The 26,580-nt window shown below is 35.3% G+C and overlaps 1 protein-coding gene across 2 annotated transcripts in view; it reads left to right on the forward strand.

The window, feature by feature from the left end:
• The first annotated feature begins 418 nt into the window (after nt 1–418).
• The window catches only part of AGTPBP1 (ATP/GTP binding carboxypeptidase 1), a 55,537-nt gene continuing 29,375 nt past the window's right edge, over nt 419–26,580 (forward strand). The window contains exons 1-18 of one of the 2 annotated variants that reach the window (XM_058823388.1): nt 419–489; nt 7,692–7,822; nt 8,331–8,398; nt 8,819–8,882; nt 9,251–9,397; nt 9,661–9,792; nt 11,632–11,725; nt 13,346–13,383; nt 14,895–15,103; nt 15,511–15,688; nt 17,089–17,186; nt 18,193–18,309; nt 18,905–19,617; nt 23,054–23,137; nt 23,395–23,481; nt 23,567–23,715; nt 25,129–25,216; nt 25,940–26,084. In XM_058823388.1, coding sequence (XP_058679371.1) covers nt 458–489; nt 7,692–7,822; nt 8,331–8,398; nt 8,819–8,882; nt 9,251–9,397; nt 9,661–9,792; nt 11,632–11,725; nt 13,346–13,383; nt 14,895–15,103; nt 15,511–15,688; nt 17,089–17,186; nt 18,193–18,309; nt 18,905–19,617; nt 23,054–23,137; nt 23,395–23,481; nt 23,567–23,715; nt 25,129–25,216; nt 25,940–26,084 — 2,574 coding nt within the window. In that variant the 5' untranslated portion in view covers nt 419–457. The remainder of the gene's footprint in view (nt 490–7,691; nt 7,823–8,330; nt 8,399–8,818; nt 8,883–9,250; nt 9,398–9,660; nt 9,793–11,631; nt 11,726–13,345; nt 13,384–14,894; nt 15,104–15,510; nt 15,689–17,088; nt 17,187–18,192; nt 18,310–18,904; nt 19,618–23,053; nt 23,138–23,394; nt 23,482–23,566; nt 23,716–25,128; nt 25,217–25,939; nt 26,085–26,580) is intronic. The other variant, XM_058823386.1, reaches the window with a different exon arrangement.

A 26,580-nucleotide genomic window follows, 5' to 3' on the forward strand; every position in this document is an offset into this window, starting at 1 on the left:
TCTGAGTCAGAAATCAGCATGTTGTGGCATCTCATAATATTGTCAAGTAAGTTTGAGAAATGTATTTACTGGCTTCAGCAAAAACTTTACATGATAAAATTCTGTCATTGGCAGGAAAATAATGTCTAGTAAATGACTGATACCTAAAAGTCTCTATTTTATTGTCATCAGACTTTCTGAACCTTGGTAGGCCTGAATTATAATGCAGAATCATACTCCATACTTAAAAAGCAATAGTTTATTTAAAAAAGCTGGATCAAATAGTGTGAACGGAGAAGAGCTCATGACAGTGTGGAGAAATGCAATCACTGTGAATTAATTCAGCATTTCTAGTGAAGGGACATCCAGTATGGTGTCAGCATTTCTTCTCTAAAGAGCAAAAGATGTCAATAATATGTAGTTTTTTAATATCTTACAGGTTGTCAGAGATGGTGATTTGAAGAATCATACTTCCAATATGAACAAAGCAAAAGCATCATCTGAAAAAAGGTAAATTTAAAACTACAGTCACCTCTTAACATCAAGCTATTTGAGATTTGTGAAAAAACAATCTTTATCTTAGTAAGAATATCTTTTATCTTCTTACTAAGAAGATAAATAAAATACACATTGTAAGTCTCTAGTTGGGATATGCACGTTGTTGCCCTGAAACACTGAGGGAGTCAATACTGATGAACACAAAGTATCTTCACATTAAGAAATAACTTCTTAAATATAAATTTTCAGTTAATGATACATACTAAATTTAATTGAAAATTTAATTAATTTCATAATTTTATGCACATATTGGTAAAACAAAAAGTTTTTTCTACTGAGGGAGTTAAAGAAGGCTATAATACTGTATGAGAAGGCCTGAATTTGTCATAAGATGTATGTCATCCTGCAACAATCTTGCAATCCAACACACAAATAGGATGAACCTTAGTGGGATGCAGAAGATGCCAGGTTGGAAAGTAGTGTTTGTTATTTTCATGTGAACTTGTCTTAGCTAGCATTTGAGAAATGTGTGAGATTCTCTGGAAGGCTGTTAAGCATCAGGAAACTATTTAGAGGCTTTCTGTGCTTAAGGTAGCACAGATTGAACCACGTTGTTAAATCAAATAATCTAATCAGATTGAAAAAAAAAGTGAAGTCAGCAAAATTGGGAATTCTGGCTTCAGTTTTAGTTTTTTGAAGTACTAGTTATTTTCTGTGTGAGGAGGTGAATTTTCATTAAGAACATGCTCTACTGTGAATTATGTTTATCTATTTAAAATTTGACTTCAAATTCTTGTATGTAGAATCATCCTTACTTTTGCTGACTTTGGGTGGAACAGGGTTAGGGTTTATATCAGGCTGGTTTTTCCTGTTTTTGTGAGGGGTAGATCAAAAGAAATGGTAGAAAACCTCTTATGTTTTGTTCTTGTGGTAGACTAGCCCCTTAGGCATTATGATAAGCAAAGCAAGCTCTCTGTCAGCAATGAGTATTCTTGAAAATTATAATGCATAAAATATATTATCACAAAGAATATTAGGTATTTGCAGGGTTGCTACTTAAGTGTCATTTATTCTTATTTACTTAGAGACAAAATGAAAGTTTCCATCCCTGCAGTTCAAAACAGTTGTTCCCTAAATCATGAATTAATTATGGTGCCTCTGTGTACAGAGATAGCTATGAACTCTAATCAGAAGTGTCAGCTCTCTAACCATTACTTGATAACTGTGGAAGTTGTTGAGGAAAAAAAACCTAAACCATAGTTTGAAATTATTTGTGTTAGAACAAAATCCGAACAAACTCATGAGAAGCCTGCCTGTTTTAAAGGCTCATGGTAACGTGCTAAAATGCAGATCTGTTTACTGTGGGGGAAGAAGGAACTCCCTTATACATCTGTGTGCTGGCTGACTGCAAACAGCAGTTTCAGGGGAAGTAGGTGTAATTGAGAAACCTATGACATCCTTATTTGACTATTACATTTTGTAAGGCTTCTTGCAAGGTCAGTAACTAAAAAGCATTCTAAGACAATTGAATTTTTATGAGCAGCTATGGCTTAGAGTTACCTTTCTCATTTTTTTTGTGGGTAGACGTGTAGAAAACTGCAATGATGTGTTTTAGCATTTGTGTAGTGGAAGTAGCATACAGTGAGTAATGGAGGATTGTGAATCTTACCACTTCTTCATTATCAGAGTTCAAATGCTTAAATCTTTTGGGAGTGAAAGAAGTATCCCTGTAATGAGGAATCTCTCTTTGAGAAGGTGTTTTCTTCTTGAGGAAGTTCTCTTTCAAATGTGAACCCCTTGTTGATGTTGCTCTCTTTCAAGTGTGAAGCCCTGAAGTCCTTGGTTTTGGGCATGCTTCCTTATTATCTTCTTGTGGCTTTCCTGACCAGAGAAAGGGGAAGTCCGCAAAGCTCCCTGGTTAGCTAGAGTCATGTCTTGTTCTAAGTTTTGGTAACAGTTGACATAAGGACAGGGGTGCTTCCTTCCAGGCAAAGTGATGGTTTGAGGGGCATTTTGAACTGTAACATTTGAATGTGGAATGAAGAAAGAGTTTCCTGCCTGTGGAGATATGAGCTGTATGAGATCAACTAAGCCTGGTAAACTTCACCTCAAGGTGCTTAAAGAAAGTGTAAATCTATCAGAGAATAATAATTATTGGTTGTCTTTGGACAGGGTAGAGCATTGACTGGATACAAGATCAGTCGTAGTTGATGACTGTCAGAAGGAAATGTTGCACTATTTACTTCTGGATGTGCTCTCTTTCTGGTTACAGTTAATGGTAGCAAATATTCTGTTTTTTTTACTAATGATCTAATAAGAGAGGGAAGTTGTTGAAATTATGGACAACTTGAAGCTCAAAAGATCTGCAAAACTACTGGAGGACCAAATTATTTCAAAATACTCTTGTAAAATGCAGAAAATGGTTAAGAATACTTGGAAATGGAAATATGTGCAAGATACTATGCTTAGAGAGGTATGTCACTGGAACAGATAAAGGACAGTTACATTTATAGTAAGAAGTGCCTAAAGTGACAATATTAAACTTCAGGGAGAAAGCCATTCAAATGAAGGGATACAAAGAATGAGATTGTCTTTGGTTATTGAATCATTTTTGCAGGTCATCAGGGACTGGTCTGGCATATATGTGTCATGAAGAGCAGCTCTGGTGTTTATCCAGATCTGAAGAGAATAGTTTTTATGGTGCTATGAAGTTTCTTTTGGTGCTCTTTAGTCATGCTTTTTAGGAATTAAAGATAACTGAGACTCTATGTAACCCTCAGTGACGTAGTGCTCTTATGAGCAGGCTTTAGAATGGACAGGGTGAAAAATGTCACACTTAATAACAAGAAGGGTTCTTCACCTTGTGGGAAAACTAGTCTCGCATTGTTTCTGTGCCCCTCCAGCATCAGTGAGAAGCTCAGGTGCTGAGCTCTGGAGAGGTGCATATTGGTGTGTCAGGTCAGTCTGAGTCATCCCATTCTTTCTGACAATGGCTTTTGACTGAGTAGAAACCATAGTTAGTCTTCTAGTTTGATGGGTGATGATTCAAATTCATGTTGGATACTCCAGTCAGAATTCTTGAGACTGGTCTGCATTGCATTTGTACCAGTTTGACCGCAGATTTCCCTTAGCAATGTCTCATTCTGCAAACCAATATACTCATGGTGCAGTAACATACCTAGTGTCTCCTAGGAGCGACTGCCAAGAAAGGAAGCCCTGGGCCTTTGTGCCTTCACAGTCCAAGAACAGGAAAGTCTCAGCTCTTCTCCCTGAGTCTTTAGCTCCTGCTGTGTCTCTGTCTGGTCACCACAAGGGTCTGGGCACAGTTTTCAGGGTATTCATTTGAGGTTCTGCAATGTTGGCAGCTTGAGAGGAAACATACATCGTACAGGACAGAGTCCATTCTGAATGTTTCTTGTTGTGGGATTGAAAATACTGAATTCCATGGTTCCTCACCATTTTGGAGAACTGTCTTCTAGATTTGGCTGCTGAAGGGTTTACTGGTCAAAACATACGTATTACAAATAGGTGATAGTCTCATCATACATATGTAATACAAAACATTTGCATTACAAATAGGAGATAGTCTCATTATAGCTTGTGCTTTCATTTTGTTCTGAGGTCAAATGGGTGGTCCCAGCAATATTACCAACTCTGCTGTTACATGTGTGTCTGGCTGCTGTAGTTCCTGTCCTGTGGTCTTTTTGATGTACTGTGCAGGCATTGAAAACTGTCAAATAGTTTTATAACCACTATGTAGATTAGTGTAGAATATTGGTAAATAAGAGTATAATTCTTGTTTTAAGAAGAAAACTCAGCCATAACTAAGAGGAAATCAAGACTTTATTTGCATTTCAGTGTTGGCTGGTGTTAACTTTTAGGGATGCTTTATTGTGTATGCTGAAGACATGAAATGCAGATAGCTGTATTTATGTTGGCAGACTTTATATAAGATAAATAGCCTAAAGCCATTTTAAAGCTATCTCTGCTGTAATAAGCAGTTATTGCTGTTGGTAGAAACTCTGTCCCCAGGAGGAGATTATAACTCTAAATCTTAGAACTTAAGTTGTTATACTGCCCAGTACTGAGAATTATTTACCCTACCTAAACCTTTTAAAGCTTTTATTAACTATGGAGGAATTGTGTTAGATGGCAGCTTCTTGTACATGGTAAATTGCTTCCATATGTTGCTTGAATTTTGCAGGCTGTAGCAGTCAAAAATCAGGTTTTCTCTGACATTTTAAAGCCTATAGGTGAATTCTATCTTTGCAAAGACTGTCTTGAAAAATTTTTGTTGTTATTATTATTACTTATTATTCCTGAGCGCCAGCTTTGCTTTCTTGGACTTTTTTAATCTTTCAAATGACATTAATTTCGTTGTGGGACCAATGGTGTACCACAATGGAAGTGATGTGCATGCACACCAATTGAAGCAGCAATTCTCTTACATATCAGCTTACATGTGGATTGGCTGGACTCTTACTTCTTTTGCTTGTAGAGCTGGTGAAGATAACATCCTATATAATTTGACCAGTTTGTGTATTGGAGCAACAGAGCTTGTGGATTGCATTACAATCTTGGGTCAATTTTGGAGCATTTCAAGTTCAGCAGATAAACGGAGAAGCAGAGATAAGGAAAACAAAGCTTATGCAAATAATAATGGCTTTATGCTATTCAGCATGGTGTTTGATGGTGAGAAAGGATTGGAGTGATTATGCTTCACTTACACAAGGGAATTAATGTTTCAGCACCCAAGACAGATTTAATTTAGATTAAAAAATAATTAAATTTTGATAATTAAATTTTTTAATAATTATATTAAAAAAAGTCTATCAAATACCTGAGAAGTTGATAGGCTTACTTCACAATATAAAATGACTCCTATTTAAGAGCTATAATTAATATAACCATTTCTTATTCTTGTTCTTAGTAGCTTGCAAGTATCATCTGTAATCTGAAATCGATTTTTGGCTATGCTTCTCATTTAGATGTCTGTGTGGAAAAGTGAGAGTGGTGGAAGCAGTTTCCTGTGCAGCTCTCACACCAGTTTGCCTTCATGGCAGTATAACTTTTGCTCTCAACTAACTTTTTCCCATAATTTTAACATTTTAGCAGAGTGAACTGTAAGCATGAAACCTTTACACAGATGTAAGATATAAATCAAGAAGTAATAATTCCTCACTGTATAAACAAAACTGACTGGCTATTCATAAAGCTAGTATCGTAGACTTTAATTTTATTGTAGATAAAGCTATGTGTTTGTAAAATGAATGATTGTTCATTATTTGGGGACTCTAATGTTGTGAATGAAAAGCCAAGTTAGTTAATGCAAGGAAGTCATAGTTTCCTGTAGTTAATTGCATGATTGCAATTGAAATGTTAAACATCTGTTTAAAAATTACTGTTGTGTAGAAATGTGAATCTCAAAACTATTCTGAATAATTTTTATGATCTAAAAGTATAGACCAAATAAAACAGATTCTATAAAACTGACTCTGTTTAGAATAAACAGTTAGACCAGTTCTTTCTTTCTACTTACCTATATAAATGCCTGGACTGAAGTGGTGTCTTATACTAAAATACATTTTCAAGGCAATTCTTTGTTGGCAGGACTGTTGGGTTTGCTGGTTTTGATAGCAAGGGGGAGGCTACAGGGCTGGTTTCTGTGAGAAGCTGCTGGAAGTTTCCTCCATGTCCAGCAGAGCCAATCCCTGGTGGCTCCAATACAGATGTGTCACTGGCCTAGGCTGGGCCAGTCAGAAATGGTGATAACACTGCTGTGATAACAGATTTCAGATGAAAGGAAAAAAGATATTGCACATATGTAGTTGCAGTCAGAGAAGAGTAGGGTGAGAACACGTGAGAGGAACAACTCTGCAGACACCAGGGTCAGAGGAGGAGGAGGTGCTCCAGGCACCAGAGCTGAGGTTCTGCTGCAGCCCCTGGTGCAGCCCATGGTGAGGCAGCTGTGCCCTGCGGCCCATGGAGGTCCATGGGGATGCAGAGATCCACCTGCAGCTGGTGGGGAGACCCACACTGGAGCCGGTGATGCACAAAGGAGTCTGTGAACCCAAGGGAGGCCCCAGGCTGGAGCAGCTTGTGTTTGAAGGACTGCACCCTGTAAAAGAGTGACCCAGGCTGCAGCAGTTTTGGGAGGCCTGTGTGTCCATGGGAGGGAGTCACACTGCAGCAGGTCACTGAGAGCTGCTGCTCATGAGATGGACCCATGTTGGAGAAGCTCATGGAGAACTGTCTGCAATGGGAGGGACTCCATGGTGCAGCAGGGGAATGACTCTTGTTCCTGAGCAGTGGGAGAAGCCTGGGGTGATGAACTGGCCATAACCCCATTCCCTGTCTCCCTGTCTACCCCTGCTGCTGGGGTAGGAGCAGAGCTGGAAAGAAGGAGAGGTAGCAGGAAGCTGTTTTTAAGGGTCCTTTCTCATTGTCCTGCTCTGATTTTGTCAATAATAAATTCCCTTCATATGTCTAAGTTGAGCCTGTTTTTCCCATGATGATATGTGGTGAGTGATCCCTCTCAGTCCTTATCTCAACCCATGACCCTTCATTAAATTTTCTCTCCTCTGTTCAGCTGCAGAGGGGAGTGAGTAGCTTTGGTGGATGCCTGGCTTGTGGCCAGCATAAACCCACAACAGCTGGCCAAAATGCCCTTGTAGTCAAAATGAATCCAAACTTGGATAATACTTTTAGAAACCTTCCTAAGTTTTTTTCTTCAAAATGGTGTTCTTGTTATTCAGCCGGTGTATGCTAGTTTGCTCACTTCACAAATGAGATTATTTTCTTCCTGTTCTGTAATGCCATCTTGTGAGACAAGCTGTCTTTTGGTCTGTTTGTAGCCAGTTTTTCCTTGAATGGCAGGTTTGATAAGGTATCCTGTCACTTAACAAAAATTATTAAATATAAGTCACTCTAGAGGGCATAGATGAAGAACATTTGTACCTATAGCTGCATTTTACTTGCTGCAATTGATTTCCCTGTTCACAGTTGCTTATGGAGATGCTGTTGCATACAATTAGTCTGTTACAGTACAGGCTTTGCAAAATCTGTAAATTTGCCAGAACTGAGAATCAAGACTGTTTTCCAATCCAGATAAAATATGGAAGTAAATCAGCCACAACCTTTACTCTAGCATCAGGTTTCTGTTGTTAGGAGCTTTTTTCTCTGATTTAGATGGAAAAATCATATCTTTTTTGTAGTGTTTCTGCCAGTTCTCGGACTATATCCCTGCTGTCACAGCTGGAGAAGATAAATTTGGACCCTGTGTTAGGAGAATCAGACAGTGCCAGACATGTTACCTCAAAGATCCTTCATCTGGTCCAGAGTCAAGGTAATTATCTAAACTTTGTGGTTTTTTGACCCTTGCTTCTTGTATCTCTCTTGTTGGACTTAAGTTTTGACTTAGTGAACTTGATGATACATGTGCTTTTGTCACTGATTGTTGAAAACGTCTGTTTAAGAGCATGTTTAAAATATCTCCTATAGTATTGGTAGTGCTGAGTCCATTTTGTGTTGTCAAAAAGCTGTAATTTAAGTAATAATTTTCTTCATATGTATATATGTCTGTGTGTTATATATGTGTAAAGAGTAGAAGTATCTGGAAGGCAGCTTTCTTACTAATATTTTTCTTCACTTCTTTTTCTAGGTCATCACAAGATTGTTGAACAATTGAAAACAAAAATTAGTTTTAAAATTAAGTCTTTTACTTAGTTCTTAGTATATACATATATGCATTTTTAAATAAGTTTTATTATTTGCAGTGTAAATTTTCTTGTCAATTTGTGGATGATAAGATATATTTTTTACTACAAGCCAGTATTGATCTTTTTCTCTAACAGAAAAAACCAGGAAGGAGATGACTTCTAAGGGCTCCACTGGAATAGAAATTATGCTGTCAACCCTAGAGGTAAAATGTTTAAATTTTTTTGGTTGTGGGTTCATAGCAGTTTTGCATTTTATCATAATGAAATGTATATATTTCTTATTATATTTGTGTTATGAAATATGTTATCCTATGGAATCTTCAAAACTTGTGTTGGTTTGTTATAAATAGATACTACCTTTAAGGAATCTACTTGTGAGTTTCTCTCCCTTATATTTAGATATTTTAAGAAATTGCTTGTCACCTATCAGTTCTAATTGATGTATCATACTACAAAGTGTGTTCTAATTGATTTTGTGGTTAATTTGGGTTGCATAGTGGGATGATTGCTATGTGGGTATATCCAAAGCTCTATTTAATTTTGTGCTGGTAATTCCTCCTGTCTTTAAGTATCCAAACCATTATTAGACTGCATGCTAAACTCAGATCTTTTTATTATTGCAGAATACAAGAGATCCTCAAACTATTGTAAATATATTGAATATTCTCATTGAGATAGTCTCAATTGGTAAGTTTTCATTAAGGAGTAATATATGATTATATTTATGCTTGCTTTTGCAGATATCTTTTGGTTTTTTTCTCTGGTTACTTTTTATTATTGTTACTGTTGTTGGGTTTTTTCATAAAGTATCATTATTTTGGTTTTTGTTGTTGATTGCTGAAGCATATGCTTCAGAATTAAAAGAATGTAAAGACTGAAGTTACTTTTCTAATAATCCTACACAATAGTTTACTCTAAGTCTAGCATGTTCTTGCATAGTGCAGTCATATATAAAGAAAATGCCGATGTTCTAAAGATTAACTTCATTATATCTATATCTTAGATATTTAATTGTTCTTTTGCTTTAGATGTATCAGTTCAGTTTTAATTTCTAGGTGGTGGTCGGAGAGCAAGTGTCTTAGTTACCAAAGGAGGGACACAGATCTTGTTACAGCTGCTTTTGAGTGCCAGCAAAGACTCTCCACCGAATGAAGAACTAATGGTGCTTCTTCATACTCTGCTTGCAAAAATTGGTCCAAAAGGTGATATTATGGCTTAATAATTACAGTTTTATAATTGAAACTTAATACTTAATAATTTTTTTCTGTAATTGTGTAAGCATCCACATACTCAGAACTGGTAGAGAAGAAAAAAATTAAAGTGAAGTAAATTAGAGGGGAGGAAAGAATGGTGGAAAGTAGATAAGCAGACTTGACATTGGTAGAAAGAGTTCAGTAATTTAACTTCTATTTTTTTAAACAATTTTAAAATCAGTGTGATTGGTCTTGTATTTCTCTGATGTCAGACAGGAAGATTGGCGTGAAAGCAAGAATAAATGGGGTCCTAAACATATCATTGAATTTAGTGAAGCATAATTTGCAGAACCACAGACTAGTATTGCCATGTCTTCAAGTATTAAGAGTTTATTCAACCAACTGTAAGTATTGCAGAAAGTTATTTTCTTTCCTATGTAAATAAAGCTTTTTATCTAGATAAGGTTAAAATAGCAACTTGGAGTGCTTGTTTGATGTTTGTCATTTAAACTTTTTTCTGAGAATTTTCTCCTTATATCCTCAAAATGCTTAAATTCTAGAAAGAAATATTTTTTTGATCAGTGCTATTGGGTGTGTGGAATTTTGAGCCATCTAATTTGCATAAATGCTGATGTTTAAAGCTCTAAACCAGAAATGCTAGCGATTTGTTGGCAGAAGCACTTAGAGGTACATAATTATTCTATTATTCATTCTCATGTTTTTTATTTCTGATGTTATATTTATTTCTTTCTTACCAATTTAAAACTTGGTTAACACACAAAATATTTCAATTTAACCTAATTATTTCTTAATTTAACCTTTTCCTTACTCCTTTTGTTCAAGAGCTCCACTCTCCACTATTGGACTAATATTCTTTCACAAAAGCCTAGTTGTTTTGGCAGGCAGTAGGAAATTGATGAAAATAGTGAGGTTCTTTCTGTATCTCTACTGTCAGTTAGATGCTCCTAATTTTTTTCATTTAAGCTTGAAATGGTTGTTAATCTTCTTATTTATGTGCAAGAAATTTAAAACATGGCTGTGTTCCCCCGCCGAGAACTGATTTGGTAATCTGTAAGATTATCAAATCAGGTCATTCACATGAACAGCAATAATTCATAAAGCCTTAATATTTTCAAAACATGGAAGCTTTATTTCTGTTGAGCTGTCTGATTATGAGGTGAAACACTCCTAAAATGAAAAGTCTAATGCAGATAGTTATGTTAGTTGCATTGCTTATCCTGAAAATGGGACTGAGTCTCTAATTTGAATTCTAAGTTCCGTTCTGTTTTTCTGTATTTCTCACTCTTTATGAAAATAAAAACTACTGTAATTTTTTGTAATTTGTAATTTTCTGATGAGTAGTAATTCTTCAAGTTTCTGTACAGTTACTTTCAGAGTAAGTCCTAACTTGATTTAGGTTCTGGTATGATGTTGCTGCTTATAATGATAAAATTGCCACTTGGGTTCACGTAGTAAGTTCTACAGTGATAACAGTGTTTATTATATTGAAGTAAATTCTTAGCTGCTCTCTTCCTAGTTTGTTAGGAGAACATATTGCTAAACTCAGTCAAGAATGGAATTTCTGTGTCTGTGTCAGCAGTTTGTATTTTCAGTTGGCTGTTGTACTTCAGACATATACTTTAAGCACATATTTCTCTAACATGGGTCTTAGCATTATTTCTTTTCATTTGCTCCCATTCAAATAGATTACTGTTTTTTTTTTTTTCCTGAGAACATGTATTCAGAGCCTGTAGTTCAGGAAAGCTATACCAATTGGCATTTTAAAATTTTGTAGCAGATTCTTGAATTTCAAATCCTGATGAATATACCTGTTTGTCCAAATACTGAAGGGTCATAGTCATGTTTTATGACAAATCATAGAACCTGAAATTTTAGAATACCTGCTGTTTCAGTAAACTGTGAATTTCTATAAAGAAAATTGCTTTTGTGTTGTATATTAGTAACAAAGAAAGCAGAAGCCTGCATTGGAAGTAGTTTGTGGCTTTATTTGTAAAGTAATAATTAAGCTTTCTTCTTTTCCAAGTTTTATCAGGACTGGGTCATCATGCTAATTATGTGTAGAGTACCATCTGCTTGTCACTGTATGTCTTAAAGAACTAAAATGTCTAGCATTTTTTGTACTTCAAAATTAGCTTGTGTGAATTTTAGCTTTGAGTATATGGATCTTTTTCTTTTGCCTTTCTTATTACATTATGTTAAAATGGATTACTTTTAACTTCCAGCTGTAAATGCAGTATCTCTGGGAAAGAATGGAGTAGTAGAACTGATGTTTAAGATTATTGGCCCTTTTAGTAAAAGGAACACTAGCCTTATGAAGTAAGTAAGATTTCTTTAATATACTCTATGATAAAACCTTGTATGTTTTTTCAAAACTTACTTGTAAATGGAAAACAATATTGGAGAAATCAAATGCAATTAATATTTGAAGATTAAAGTGAAGTATGATGGGAAGGAGTATCACAAATATGAGAAATTTTATTTTTTCCCAGTAGAGTAACACAAAATACTTGAATGTCTAGTTGCAGTACTGGTACAATAATATACATTATTTTTTATCTCTAATATTCCTGCATGGAAACTGTACAGTGGTTAACCCTAAATCATAACAAGTAGATCAAGACAATCCCATAATTTTTCAGTTTGTTTCTACAGCACTAAGCCTGACAGAGTTCAAGAGCATAAGACAATGCTCTCAGGCACAGGATGTGACTCATGGGAGTGGTGCTGTGCAGGGCCAGGAGTTGGACTTGATGATCCTTCTGTCTCTCTTTCAATACAGCTTATTCTATCACCTGCTTTGTGATTTTAGTGTGTCACTGTCCCTTTTGTTTGATAATGGAATTTTTTGCCATTTTTCTGCAAAGCAAATAGACATCTGGAGCAAGCACATAAAACATAGATTAGGAAGCCCCAGCAATTACTGTCTTGTGGGCTATTATGTTAAAAAATTGAAATTCACTGCGTAGGTGAAAGTGGTGACTTTAGATTCTCACTCAGGTGATGGTTGTAGATTTTGAGCTTTTTTGCTTTGTTGGGTTTTTTAAATTTGGATTGGGTTCTTTGGGTGAACTAAGGGTTAAAAAGTAGCCAAGTGCATGTAACTGAAGATAATCCTTTCTTTATATACCTCCACCTTTTCAAAGTACATACCAGTGGAAAATTAAATTTTTCATCTGATTAGCAAAGTATTAATCTCATATTGTGCATATTCTAATTTTGTTACAAAAAGAAATAGTATTATGTGATCAAAATCTGGTGTTGGTGATCACAGGAGTAGGGTTCAAAAAACAAGTCCTGTTCCTTTAAGGCTCAGCTAAAATTCTATATACGAACATACTATTTTATGATGTGACTAATCATGATATCCTTGTTTGTGGTCTAACATCAGATGCATCAAATCTATCTTCTCAGAAAGATGAAAAATAAGTATATATGTTTTGTTGTTCCATGGTTGAATTGAGGGAACATTTTTGGGTACAAGAAAAATCTCATGCTGACCGTCTTGTGTTGTAGTACAGATTGATGGGCGTTGCTTCTCAGTATTTTCATATACTGCCTGTGGGTATTGACCTACGCTTTTCCAAAATAATGTCCAATACTTTGTGGAAGCACTTGTTCTGCTGCTAACAAAGACATGAATTTAAGAGTATCACAGCCAGTGCGTGTTGGTCATAAACATTACGTTTTCAGTGTTTTTGCAAAAGCTGGAAGCTTGTATAGCTGTTGCATTGATAGTTTTAAGTTTTGTCATCAGACTTCAAATACATGATCTTGAAGTAATATAAAAGTGAAGTCTGTGCTACAGTGCAACCAGGAAAACATGAAGTTAGACTCTTTATAAGTCTGCAAGCAGTAAATATTTTATATAGTTTTACAGTGTTATAGATTAAGCTTACTGGTTGGTTGCTGTTTTGACTTTTCTTGTTATGTTGACAGGGTTGCTTTAGACACACTTGCTGCATTGCTAAAATCAAGTAAGTGTTTGACTACAAGAAAATGTCTACTTGAGCTATAATGTGTGTGTGTGTATATATGGACACAGTAAAACTAAGCATTAAGTTGATAGCCAAAACAAAAATAAGGCTAGGAAACCTGTAAATAAGTTTCATCTACAGTTTCTGATGCTTTATTTATGTTGTATGTACATGAATGTTTAATACTTGGTTAGTGTTTTGTCAGTTATGCAGCAGAAAGGCTGCACTGCTTCTGCAGAACTGATCTAGGTCCAAGGTGGACAGATATCTTTTTACATTCACTCACCTCAGCCATTCAGTGATAGATACCTGTAGCTTAACTCCTGTATGTGTATACATCTGGAAATATCTGTTGGATGCCTAGGGAGAATACAGGTATTCTTTAGTACCTGCCTGAATAATTAGGACTTGGGTCCCAATAACAAATCTGTCAGTGACACATGAAGTGGAATTAAAGGTAACAAAACCAATGGTGTGTTTCCAGACATGGACTGTCTCAACCAGCAGCAATCGATCCTCACAATGTCATCTCTGCAGATTTTGAACCAGCATTGTAACTAGCAAGGAGTTAAAAACTCATTTTCTCCAAATAGTTGTGTTAAAGTGACAGCATTCGTAGTAGTTTTAGTGGAGTTGAATAAGAATTGAGACGTGATGAGATTTGCAGAAAACCATTTCACACAAATGGTGAGAAATTTCTGTACTGACTATCACAGAGTTTATTAATGTTTATTCAATGTGATACCTTTATCTTACACTTTGTGTATTTATGAATTTTGCAATTTCTCCTTGGGAAGCTAAGAAAAAGATATATTTCCAAATTGTTGTCAGTATTCCATTCTGTAAATTGGCAATTAAACTTTAATATTGAGGAGGAAAATGAGGTGTTCAAAACGTGTGTTTTAAAACAGGAGGTCTTGTTAATTTATTTAGGGATATCTTCTCCTTAGTGGTTGTAACTTGTAACTTCATATACTTTATATGATTAAATATTTTCATAACAACATTAGTCTACTAAATGTATATATTCCAGCTGTCATACTGATTAGCCAGTATTTGGAGTAGAATTATTTTCAGCTTATGAAATTTGAGTGATAGATGTAAAACTATATGGATTGCAAGCAAAAAAAAGTTTGTTTCAGGTCTTATATCTGGACAGTGTGTGTAGATAGTGATAGGTATGCTTGGTAGAAATATTTTTGATTTTTAATTTACTGGGTGGCGGCATCTTACAATTGTCTTTTAAGTGTAATGCATGCCATTCTTCTAGTGAACCATGAAAATTATGTGAAATGTTCCAAGAATGAGTTTTAGGCTACTGGTCTTAATTTTCCAGTCATTTCTGTTTAGGTTGATGTAGAACTCTGCTAAGGGTGGCTAAAATACTACTCAAACTGAAACATCCATTTACTTGGATAAAAAGAATAATTTAAACATTGAAAGTAAAATTTGAAAGTAATATCAAAGTCACTGGGCAATTTTAATTTTCTTTCCTAACTTTTTTTGCAAAGAAACAAATGCCAGGAGAGCAGTAGACAGAGGATATGTGCAGGCCCTTCTAACCATTTATGTTGATTGGCACCGTCACGACAGTCGACACAGATACATGCTGATACGTAAAGGAGTGTTACAGTGCATTAAAAGTATTACAAACATCAAACTGGGAAGAAAAGCATTTATTGATGCCAATGGGATGAAAATTCTTTACAACACTTCACAGGTAAGTTTATCCTGATAGGGTTTCTTTGTTGTTGTTTTTGCCTTTTTGGCTGTGACCTCAAGTTTGTCATATCTCTTTTATGAGATTGATGGTCATTCCTGATTATGGGAATAAGGACTATATTCTGTACCCCACTGAAACATTGAAAGAGTATAGAATTAAATTTGTGTTTGCTGTCATTTTGCTGTGGCCATCTCTGCGAGGGGCGGTAGAACTTAGTTTTAAAAAAGCAGGGGTAAAAATGCCTTTCTGTGGCAAAGTTTGGATTTTTAAAGAAGGTGAATTTGAGTTGGTAGAAGTTTTTCTGTCCTTTGAAGAAGACATGAACCAATTTTTTTGTAAATAATATATTAATGCAGTTTGACTTTCAGTTTGAGAAATACTTTTCTTTATTTTCCTGTTAACAGGAGTGCCTTGCCGTAAGAACTCTTGATCCTCTCGTTAATACATCCAGCCTAATAATGAGAAAATGTTTTCCCAAAAATCGTCTTCCATTACCAACTATTAAAAGTACTTTCCATTTCCAACTCCCAGTTATTCCTGCCAGTGGTCCTGTGGCTCAGCTATACAATTTGCCTCCTGATGGTATGGTGATTTTGTAGTACTTTGTCTTTGAGTATGTCTAATTTGCTTTATGGAAAGTGGAATCAATTGCACTTATTTGTGTTCTCTGCTAAAAGGACTTTGAGACACTTCTCAACGAGCAAAGGGTCTGTGACTATTGGTGTGGAGTACCAATTTCTAATGTTAAGTTTAAAGTGATAGAAATTTTGTCCAGACATATGTGGTTATAAAATAAAAGAGGAAACAAGGACTAAAAGGTGTTCACCAAACTCTGAAGTGTAAAGAACAGGCTGTATTCAAACTTAAATGGTCTTTTCTTTCAACTCATGTAGCATATACATTCTCCATATGGAATGTGTTGTAGTGTACATCCTGTGTTACAGGAGCTTGTATACCTTCCTTTCTTTTTGTTACTTTGATAAGTTAGAATGTGACGAATTTAGATTAACTTTCGCCATTTGAAGCACTGCCTTTTGTGTGTTATTGTGGTTATTCCTTCAATTGCATAAGAAAGTAGAGCTGCTTTCTTGGACTGTTGCAGTCTCTTGGAAAACATTGTACTGCAAAGCATTTATATGGTTCTTTGTAGAAAATTGATTCATCCCATCGTGAACACCTTTCATTATTTTCAGGTAATTAATACATATTCTAATAAGCGATAGTATCCGACCCAGTAAGCAACAAATGAAGTTGTTGTCAGAAAGTTAATCTGAAATGAAGGGTCAAAGTCAGCTTATTAATATCTTTTATTCATGATATCTCCTGAAACAAAAAGTAGTCATAGTCTGAAAGTAAGCTATCCTATTGGGTTCATGTGGGTCAGACTCCAGAAGTTCAAAGATTGTTTATGTTTTGTCTTCAAAGTAGAAAATAGATTTAGAGGTGTGTTTCAAAACCCACAGAAATTAAATCTCTGCTTAATACAGTAGATTGTTTAGAAATGTCCTAGTTTACTATAAAGTGAGGTAATGATATGATTTTTAATAGGTTTTTTACCTGTTATAAAAAGAAGCGAAGAGCCTAAAGGAAATAGGATACATAGTGCTTTAAAAGGAAGAAGTTCTGTATTAAAAGGCATGTGGAATGTTGCGGGGTGGGTAGAGGTCTGGGTTTGTTAAAAGTATAATCTTTTATAGTCAGTATTGTAAAAGCAGTACATGTACATTCTGAGTACACTAAAAAAATCAGCATAATTTGTAAACCTCTGAATGAGCCTTTTAAAGACAACCAGCAAATTTTCTGCATGGAAAACACTATGTGAAAACTTAGCTGCCCCAGCACTAGTTTACTAGTTGGTTTTCACATTTTTTTCAAGGAGTACATGAAAAAGAAAGTAAACCCAGAACATCAAAAATCTCCTTTGAGCATGTATAGTTGGATTAAATGTATAATCTGTCTTTCAAAACCTTTTTGTATTGTAGTGGATGATGTAGTAGATGAAAGTGATGATAACGATGATGCTGAAACAGAATCAGAAATTGAAACTGAAATTGATGATGACAAGGACCAACATTTTAAGGTTGGTAGAGACAAAATTAATGGGCAAAAGTCAGGTATAGCGATTTTTTATTTAAATTGCTTGAATCTGATGAATAAGTGCATTTTAAATGTTAGAAGCAGTTTGAGGAGGTTTTCAGGGCAATTTCTAAAATTAAAAATGCTTCAGAAACTTAAAAATGGTGGGTGCTGCTTAAAAATATCAACCGTTCTTGTTCAGGTTGCTTCAGGATTTTTGTCAAATTTGTCTGCTTGACACTTGATGTATCTGGAATGCAGATACCACAGACTCCTTTAGCAGTGTTGTCTTCCCAACTTAAACTTCTCTCAGCCTGCTTTTGTCACATAAGCTGGTCCACATGTAGGAGCTGCTCTAACCTTTTCCAGAATTCTGGACTGGGATTGACTGGATCAGTGTTTCAGCAAGGTAGCTGAAGTTCAGCCAGCTGTAGAGGTAGACATCATACATCTAACTGTTGTACCACTTAGGGAAGATATTCTCGTGTTCTCTAGCTGCCATCTGGGACATGGATGAGTATTTGGTCAGAACTGCCTTACTCTGTATTTTTATGTTATGGTAGTTAGGAGTTAATAGAATTGTCAGTCCATGAACTGGAAAAACATATTATATTCAAGGATCTCGTGAGCCCTGATGGAGGGAGTGTCTTCCATAGAAGCAGTATTGCTTTGTCACTGCAATCGGATGAAATCTTCACATTCCAAGTTCTGTACTGGGAATATACAGGAGATTTCATGTAAAATTTGATATCTGTGTATAGTAAGTTTGGATGAAAGCAAGAAAATTGAGATGTTTGCAATATTGCTGTTGAAATGGAGGCTTAGGCATACTAATAATACTGAGCAGTCTAAATCTTCATGGTGAAGGCTGCGGTTCAGCTGCTTTTAAAAGAGTGGTATTTTATCTTTTAAGGCATGGCTGTCAAGAGTAAAGGTGAATGTTTCAGATTAATGTTGTAGAACATCATTATTTTTGGATGCAAGATTAATTTGTTCTGGTGATCTTTCAGAATGATGATATTGAGACTGATATTAATAAACTGAAACCTAGACAGGAACTGGGAAGATCTATAGAAGAACTGAAAATGTATGAGCAATTTTTCCCAGAACTTTCAGAAAACTTTCAGGTAAAGTATATTTTTCCCAGGACATTTCTGGCCATGTCAGGTTGACTCTGGAATATACTTTGATGTTCTTTTTTGGGTGGATAGTTCTTCTAGGCAAGAATCAGGGGTCTGCAGTTCTGGACCTACATATGGGAGTACTTTATCGTAGGTTATTTAGTTAGGTGTTTTGGTTGCTTCAGTCTTACTGAGAAGGGGGAACTTTGAGTAGCCGTAAAGAAAACTGTTTTCTTTCTGATGACTGATTATTGTATACAGCAGAAAGGAAAATAGAGAAGAAGGATGTGAGATTTCTGAGAGTGCTTAATTGTATTAGACATCTCCTCAAATGCTGTACACCTACTTAAAATAAGTAGTTAAAATATCCAGGCAATTGCATTGACTTTATACTTTGTTTTTAATGAGCTACTTGTTATTGCTTTAAAGCCTTTTTGTAAAAGACAAACTTCATTGCTCCTATGCCTTATAACAGCTGTCACCTCTTAATTACATTTAAAACAAGAAAAGACAAGTGTTCCTAATGTACATGAAACTTGAGAACTGTTTACTTTTTTTGTTAATAATTTTTAAATTATTTTTTTCACCTTTGTTTTTTAAGGAATGGGACTTAGTTTCCAAGGAACCAAAGCCTTTTGTACCTGATGCAAATTTGAGTGGACCTATTGTTGTTCCTACAGCCAGTGAGGAGCACTCTGCTGTAGCAAACCCATCAACAAAAGGAGTTGCTTTAAAGGAGTGCAGTCCTTTATTGACAGAGGAATGCAATAGAAGGCCAGTGTTTCTGGAACTACCAAAGAAAGATAGCGCGAAAGGCGGTAGTTTACATCAGCAAAATGATCAAAGAAACATGCTTCCATCATCCCAGTGTCTAAGCCAAGAAATTGTGAAAGGCTTGGACAGAATCAGTCTCCAGAACAGTGCAAAAAATGATCAATATTCTGGTACAGGGTGTGTAATAGAGAAGGAAAACAAAGCTGGCATTACCACACTTGCTTCTAGTAAACCTTGTGAGCACGTTTCACCCTGTGGAGGTAGTCTCTTTGAAGGATCATCTGTCCAGCTGGGAAAACTCTGCTGCACTGGAGTGGATTCAGAGGAGGAGGAGGATTCCAGATCTAGTTCATCAGGAGAACATGCCACGCTTCAAGTTTCTGATGTATCACCAGTTCATGACTGTGATCTTTATCTTGAAATGGTGAAGAACACAAAATCTATTCCGGAATACTCAGAAGTGGCCTATCCAGATTATTTTGGACATATTCCACCCCCATTTAAGGAACCTATTCTGGAACGGCGATATGGAGTGCAGAGGTGAGTTACTAGAGTTACCAAACACTTAGAAACAGTGTTTAGGATGAGATTAACCGGATGATCTCCAGAGGTCCCACCCAGCCCTAGCTATGGCCGTGATTAACAATCAATGTTGCACTGTTTACTTGGGCATCTAAAATTGTTTCCAGTGAAAAGCAGTTTGAAGGTAGGTGAGTATGCATTGATCAGCGCAGAGCCATAAAGAGGAACACAGTCTGGTTCTGTAATTGCTAATTCTGGAATTCAATTTCTAAATATGAAATTCAGTTTATATTTTCCCTTTCTGGCTTCCCCTCATTTCCCATGTGAATCTTGCAGTTTGCAAAATAACAAGCCAACCTAAAAAACCCACCAGAACCAAACTAAAAAATCCTCACCTGAGTGCTCCTTTCAGGTCTTAGCAAAGATAAGGCAGTTAATAACTAAAAAGATTCTTCACCTCTTTTCTCTGCTGAACTAAAAATCTGTCTTTCAGGTAAACATAGTGGAAATAGTTAAAAAATTAATACATTAAAGTTTTTTGCTTTAGTGTTCATAGTATAAGGGAATTTAGACTTAACAAATGCAGAAGATCCACTTTGAGTTAGGTCCTGCAGAATGACATACAACAAAAACATATCAACACACCCTTTTATTTCTTCACTGAGAGATAATAGAAGATGATGAAGAGTGATGATATTTTTCAGAATGATTTGCAAAAGTGCTATGAAAAGCTAGGTAATATTACATAGTGAGTTACTGTAAAGACATGTGAGTACGCTAGCAGAACATGTAGAGCTATGAGACCTTGCCACTTGCCTAAAAAATTATGGGACTGAGTGCCTTCACCTTTATACTCATAACTATAACCAACTTAATGAGTTTCTTTGTATTTATATTTAGATATTAAAATGATTAACAGATTAAGTGTCTTTAGCTGGTTGAATGAAAATCCTTCAGCTGTTTTACACAAGTAACAAAAAAGTGATCTTTGTAGTGAAATGACAAGTTCTGGAACACTAATGGCAAAATGAACATATTATTCAGTGTTGAAGGAGGAGAATCTTCCCTAGCAGATTATTTATTGGCTAGATTCAGCTGATTTAGAAGGGAGATAGTCTTGAGTCAGGAATCACCTAAGTACTGCATTTAAGCAAATCTTGCAAATCCTTATGTATGTTTTTGTAGTAATTAATAATTCTGAATTTCCCTGAATAAAAAATTGAGTGAAGTCAGATACAATTTGTCTCATTGTTAGATATATAACACTGGAAAAATAAACCTTGTACGATTGTACACAAGGGTGATTTCTAGATCATGAAGATAATTTTAAGGTATATTTTGACTTGAAATGTTCTATTTTTGTTGTATTTTTTATGTTGAAAGTAACTTTTTGAGTTCTTGTGGGAATAAGAATGAAATACCAGGTAATATGGCTAAATTTGAATCAAAAATCATGCAACACTTTTTTAAGGAAAACTGTTTTAAGAATTCCATTTTCTACAAACAACTCAATCTTGTTACTGCAACATAAAAATCTTCTGATAACTTGTTTAAAAAGGGCATAATCTTTTCATGCTTTCATAGTTTATAGCAGATTGTAAAAATTGTTTGGTAAGGGATATGGAAAAGCTTTTAAGTCTTACAAAGCTGTGTCCTAACTCTTGATAGTCAGTGTGATTTATGTTCTGTGTCCTGTAAGCACTTAGTCACTGCTCATTGGGTATGTCTTACTTAGAAAATAAATAGTTGTTTTAAAGTATCCAAGTAATTTGAGAAAATGTTGTGTGGGGTCTAAGGTGTGACCTAATGGATTTTCTTCTTATTTTTATTAGAACAATGTAAGATTTAGGGCTTTTTTTTACTATTGTAATGTGCCAGGAGATTAAATGTTTTTGAATTTGTGCTTTGGAGTGCTTTTTCTTTCTCTTTTAAATTTAGTAGCATGTAATTATCACCAAATGTCTCACCAATGTATTACTGTTAGGATAAATTCTATTGATTATAGTTGAAGTGTTTTATACTACTCTGTCTTTTTAGGAAGAAAATTATTATATAGTAAAATACCCTACAAATTTGGGCATTTCTGTTCCTTAAAAGTATAGTTGGGTTGGGGTTTTTTTCCATACATTTTAGTGTTTTCTAATCAGCAGGATCCTCAAAGGAGTAGTCTCTAAGCACAGGGCTCACATCAACAGTGTTGGTTCTAGATTTCTTTTTCCTTGAATTTTCTTTAAATAGTTTATCTTCATTTTTTGGAACGTGAAAATGTCTGCTACTACTTCTCATTCTCATGAGCATCTTGAATACATTCTCATGAGCATCTTCTTTGCTTTCATCTACACTGGTAATTATAATGGTATTTAAATGATGTTATTATTTATAAAATACTTACAATGGATTTTCATTGATGGATTTTGTCTTGGCAAAACTCCTGTGATTTTAGGAGGTGTTAGGGCATTTTAGAGCTGAGGCATGCCAAGATCAAATGAGTTTTCTAAGATCAAGTGTAAGGTCAAAAATCTGTGAATCTGTCCTGAGCTGAACCTATTCAGGTGGATTCTGGTGAGTCAGCCTTGTCACAGTATTGTCAGATGAACTTGAACTTGTGACTTCTTTTCTTTTTCAGTTAATTTCAATTTAATACAATGTGCTAGAGTTGTGCATTTACCTTCTGTTTCTCATTTGTTAAGAGAATTTATTTTAATTCAATTGAGAATTTCCAGCCTGAATGTACTTTACCATTCTGTTTCTGTATTCTTCATTGTTAATCTACCTCCTTTTCTTCTTATTGCAGGTGCTGTGCAAGCTTTTCCACACAGCTCTGCCACTATTTTTCATGCTTGAACTGCAGCACATTCTTACTTTTCCAAGCCAGGACCTAGATACTGCCAATCATGCAATGGTTTTATGATCTGGATAAGCACACACCTCATATTTGGCTGGCATCACCAAATTCTTTCTTGTTTGTTACGTAGTCGATAAATGAACTTAGATCTCTAGAGGTGAAAAGCTAGTTCACTAACACACTCACTGTACAAGCTACTCCCTAAAACTCTTTAATTTTGGTTATACTAAGATTCATTTAAGTTACTAATGTTATCAAGTGTTGTCATGTGGTAAAAGCATTAACATAAGTAATGTTAGAGTAATTTCTGCTTCTATTATAAAGTATGAAACTGCAATTTTTCCTTCAGATAAAACCTAGTGAGTTGTGTGAATGAAAACTCGGGTCCCTCAGATACAAATACTGGATTCAAGCAGCTCTGAATGCAGGTGTTTAAACTTTAGTACACCTTGACTATGCGCGTATAAGTGGCAGTGAAGCTGAGGTCTGTCTGAACTGTACCCTGTCTTCATGTCAATTCCATTAGTTTTCCTGTATGAGGCAATTCCTCTTTTGTGATTGGAAACGGTAAATGACAATTTAAGTGAGAACTCTGCTTTTCTTTTTTAGGACAAAAATCTGTCAAGATATTGAAAGGCTGATTCATCAAAATGACATTATAGATAAAGTTGTGTATGACCTCGATAATTCGAGGTAAGTTTCTACCTTTCTGTAAACAATATTCAAGTAATACTCTAATACTCCAGTTCTACTTTCTCTGTGATGTGACTCATAATATTTACAGCAGATTTTGTACAAAGTTTGATCTGACATAACAGTGCTTTTGCTATCTGGGCTGTATTTGGAGGAAGGATCAAAATAGTTTCTGAATTGACAAGTGAGGACTAAAATAAAGCTATTTGGTTTAGCTAAGTTTGTTTTATTCATTTTGGTCCTTTTTCTACTCATAGCTTTTCTGTACCAGAGGAGGCAGATGTTCTGAAGTTTAATTCCAAGTTTGAATCTGGAAACCTGCGCAAAGTTATTCAGATCAGAAAGTAAGGTCTTTCAACTCTACTTTTCATGGTTTAGACCTTTTATTTCTGCTTTTTATGGTCATTGATCTTTTTTGCTAATTTTCAGAAATGAATATGATCTAATTCTGAACTCAGATATAAACAGCAATCATTATCATCAGTGGTTCTACTTTGAAGTCAGTGGAATGAAAACTGGCATTGGTTACCGGTTTAACATCATCAACTGTGAAAAGTCAAACAGTCAGTTCAACTATGGTAAGATATGTTTCCCATTCTTTGAGAAGAAATATCTAAAAAAAATACCTGTGGCTGAGTTACCTCTGCTGTTTCCTTCCCTCCTCCTCAGGATTAGCAGTATTCATGTTGTTAGTTTAAATTCTTTATTTTAATAGTATTGCTAGAAAATGTTTTGATAGCTGTGGTTAAAAAGAAGAAATGCATCTTAAACCAAGGGCTGTCAGTTTTTTAAATAAAGTTTTGTTGTAAGTGAGGCAGAAGCAGAAGAAATTTACTGGGAGCTGCAACTACAATTGTCTTAGGACCATTGTGCAGGGGAGGTCAGCAACAAAGCCTGTTGATTCACTCACATCAGTAAGAACAGTTGTCATCCTTAATCCATTTCTGCATAGGGGTAGATGTGAACGTAAGTGGAATTTCCAAAACTTGTCTTATTGATGGTAAGGAAAAGTAAATCTGCTTTGAAATACTGGGTTCTTAAATGAACATCACTGTCTCTATTAAGTAGTATTTGCAGTGTGTGCCTCATTCAAACGTTTACAAATGGCTGAAAACACCTTTCTTCCTCTTGTCTGGGAGTGTGTATGTCACTCAGCTTAAAACTGTTTTTTCCTGATATATATTCTGAAATTTGTCCTTTAAGAAGGAAGAAATTCCTCCTCCCACCTCGAGCTTCAAAATTATGTTACCAAATAATACTGTATTCTCCTTTGTTATAGATTTTCCTCCACACTGATAAAGTCTCAGAACACTAGGTAGTTTGACCAGTAATAAGATGGTATTACGTTACTTACTAATCCTTATCAGTCAGGTTAGTTTTTTTTTATGTTGTGCATACTTAATAATTTCTTTTGATTTTTTAATACACTGATTGAATCAGTCAGTATGGTTGGCTAATAATTAGATTATAAATAAATTATACTCAACTAGTATGTATTTTTTCTCCTCTAACTTCATATTAAGTATTCAATGTAAGTATACTATCAAAAAATAGACTTTAAAGAGTTACTTGTTAAAAAAATTGTCCTGAAATATCAGTTATTTTTCAGTTATTTACATGAATAATTGATAGCATCAATTTTTTGTGTACTTTGTGATGCCTTTTCATAGTGTGAGTTGGATGGAGTGGAACTGAACACTGCTTGTAATCTACCTTTCATGCAAACCTCAGCTTTCATTTAAACATTCAGTTTTGGTCTTCCACAAGTCTTGCTCTTTTCTTTAGTTGTTATTTTCTGAAGATCAGCAATATTTTGTCATCTGGTTTAAAAAGCACACAGTACAATACCCAGATATTAATGAAAATACACTTATATAGTGAGTGAATAAGTAATTTGTGGACTTGTGTGTAAGTGGTGATGTTAATAAGTTTCTGCTAATAAGTTTCTGTTTAATGGTAAGGATTAAAGTGAGATGCATTTCTTCTTTCAGGTATGCAGCCCCTCATGTATTCTGTTCAGGAAGCACTGCGTTGTCGACCGTGTTGGACTCGTGTTGGGACAGATATTTGTTACTACAAGTAAGTACACACACAGACCAAACATACAGCAAATCTTCCACTGAAGATTAACATGAGGTACAGTTTTTGAGCAGAAGTTCTTTTTTCTGCATTTAATAGTTCTGTTACTCTGTTGTGAAAAGGGGTTTTTTTCTGAGTCACTACAGAGAGTAATATGTGTGATAGAAATATACAAGGTCTCATTTTGTAAGCACACCACTTATATTTAAGCTGTTAATATTTTATACTTTTCTTAGAAATTGGACACTGTTTCTGGGAAGCTTTTAAGGGAATGTATAGATGTATGCTTACTTGAAATTTTATAAGTAACTTCCAGTAATGCTGGTCTCATAGTCCTTGTGATGAGCCTTCTGTAATCTGTGGTGGAATTATTGTAGAGGAGTTCTAAAACCCAGGATCAGATGGTGCAGCATATCAATATGTAATCCTTCTTGGTTGGTAGCTCTTTGCTTGCTTACTTTTTCTGATTTTTGTGTTTTATTTTGTTGCTTGTTTTTGTTTGCTCACCTTTTATCAATGTAAATGAATGTGTGTATCACTGTTAAAAGATACTGTTTAAAGTATCTTTAAAGCTGGTGGGAACCTGTATTTAACCTGTATGTGCATAGGAGAGAAATACAGTCACTGAAAGTCCTTCTGTCTCTTAGAATGTGTGTTCAGAAGAATAAATAGTATGAAAAATAATTACTCTAATGTGTGTATTACCTTCATTTTTTGATTTAGGAATCACTTTTCAAGAAGTTCAATTGCTGCTGGAGGCCAGAAAGGAAAATCCTATTACACAATTACATTCACTGTGACTTTTCAACACAAAGAAGATGTGTGCTACTTTGCTTACCATTATCCATATACATACTCAACTTTAAAGGTGAGAAGCTGTATCTATTACATAAATGAATACTTATAATATTAGTGTAATATATTGCATTAGTGACTGAATTAATTTAGTTTCTTTTTTTTTGAAGTTCAAAATGCTCCTTTCAAGGGAGAATTTTCATAATATTAGTATTTAGATTGACAAAATGTATAGGTTGTTCTAATGAACAGTCCCAGGAAAAATAAAATTGATGCTTACAGGCTTAGTGGGTTTCCTGGGTATCAAAAGATGATTATGTGACTGGAGCATCTCTCTTATGAAGCAAGACCTTGAGCAGAGATGACTGAGAGGGAACCTCTGGAAGTATCTGAAGCGGGGTTGTCAAGAGGATGGAGCCAGGCTCTCCTTGGTGGTGCTAAGGACTGGGACCAGAGGGAACTGGCGCACACTGATGCACAGGAAGTTCCACCTGGACATGGGAAGGAATTTCACTACTGTGCAGGTGACCAAGCCCTGGAACAGATTGCAAGGAGAGTTTGGGGAATCT

This window comes from Ammospiza caudacuta, chromosome Z (assembly GCF_027887145.1).
Source record: "Ammospiza caudacuta isolate bAmmCau1 chromosome Z, bAmmCau1.pri, whole genome shotgun sequence".
Taxonomy (NCBI): Eukaryota; Metazoa; Chordata; class Aves; order Passeriformes; family Passerellidae; genus Ammospiza; species Ammospiza caudacuta.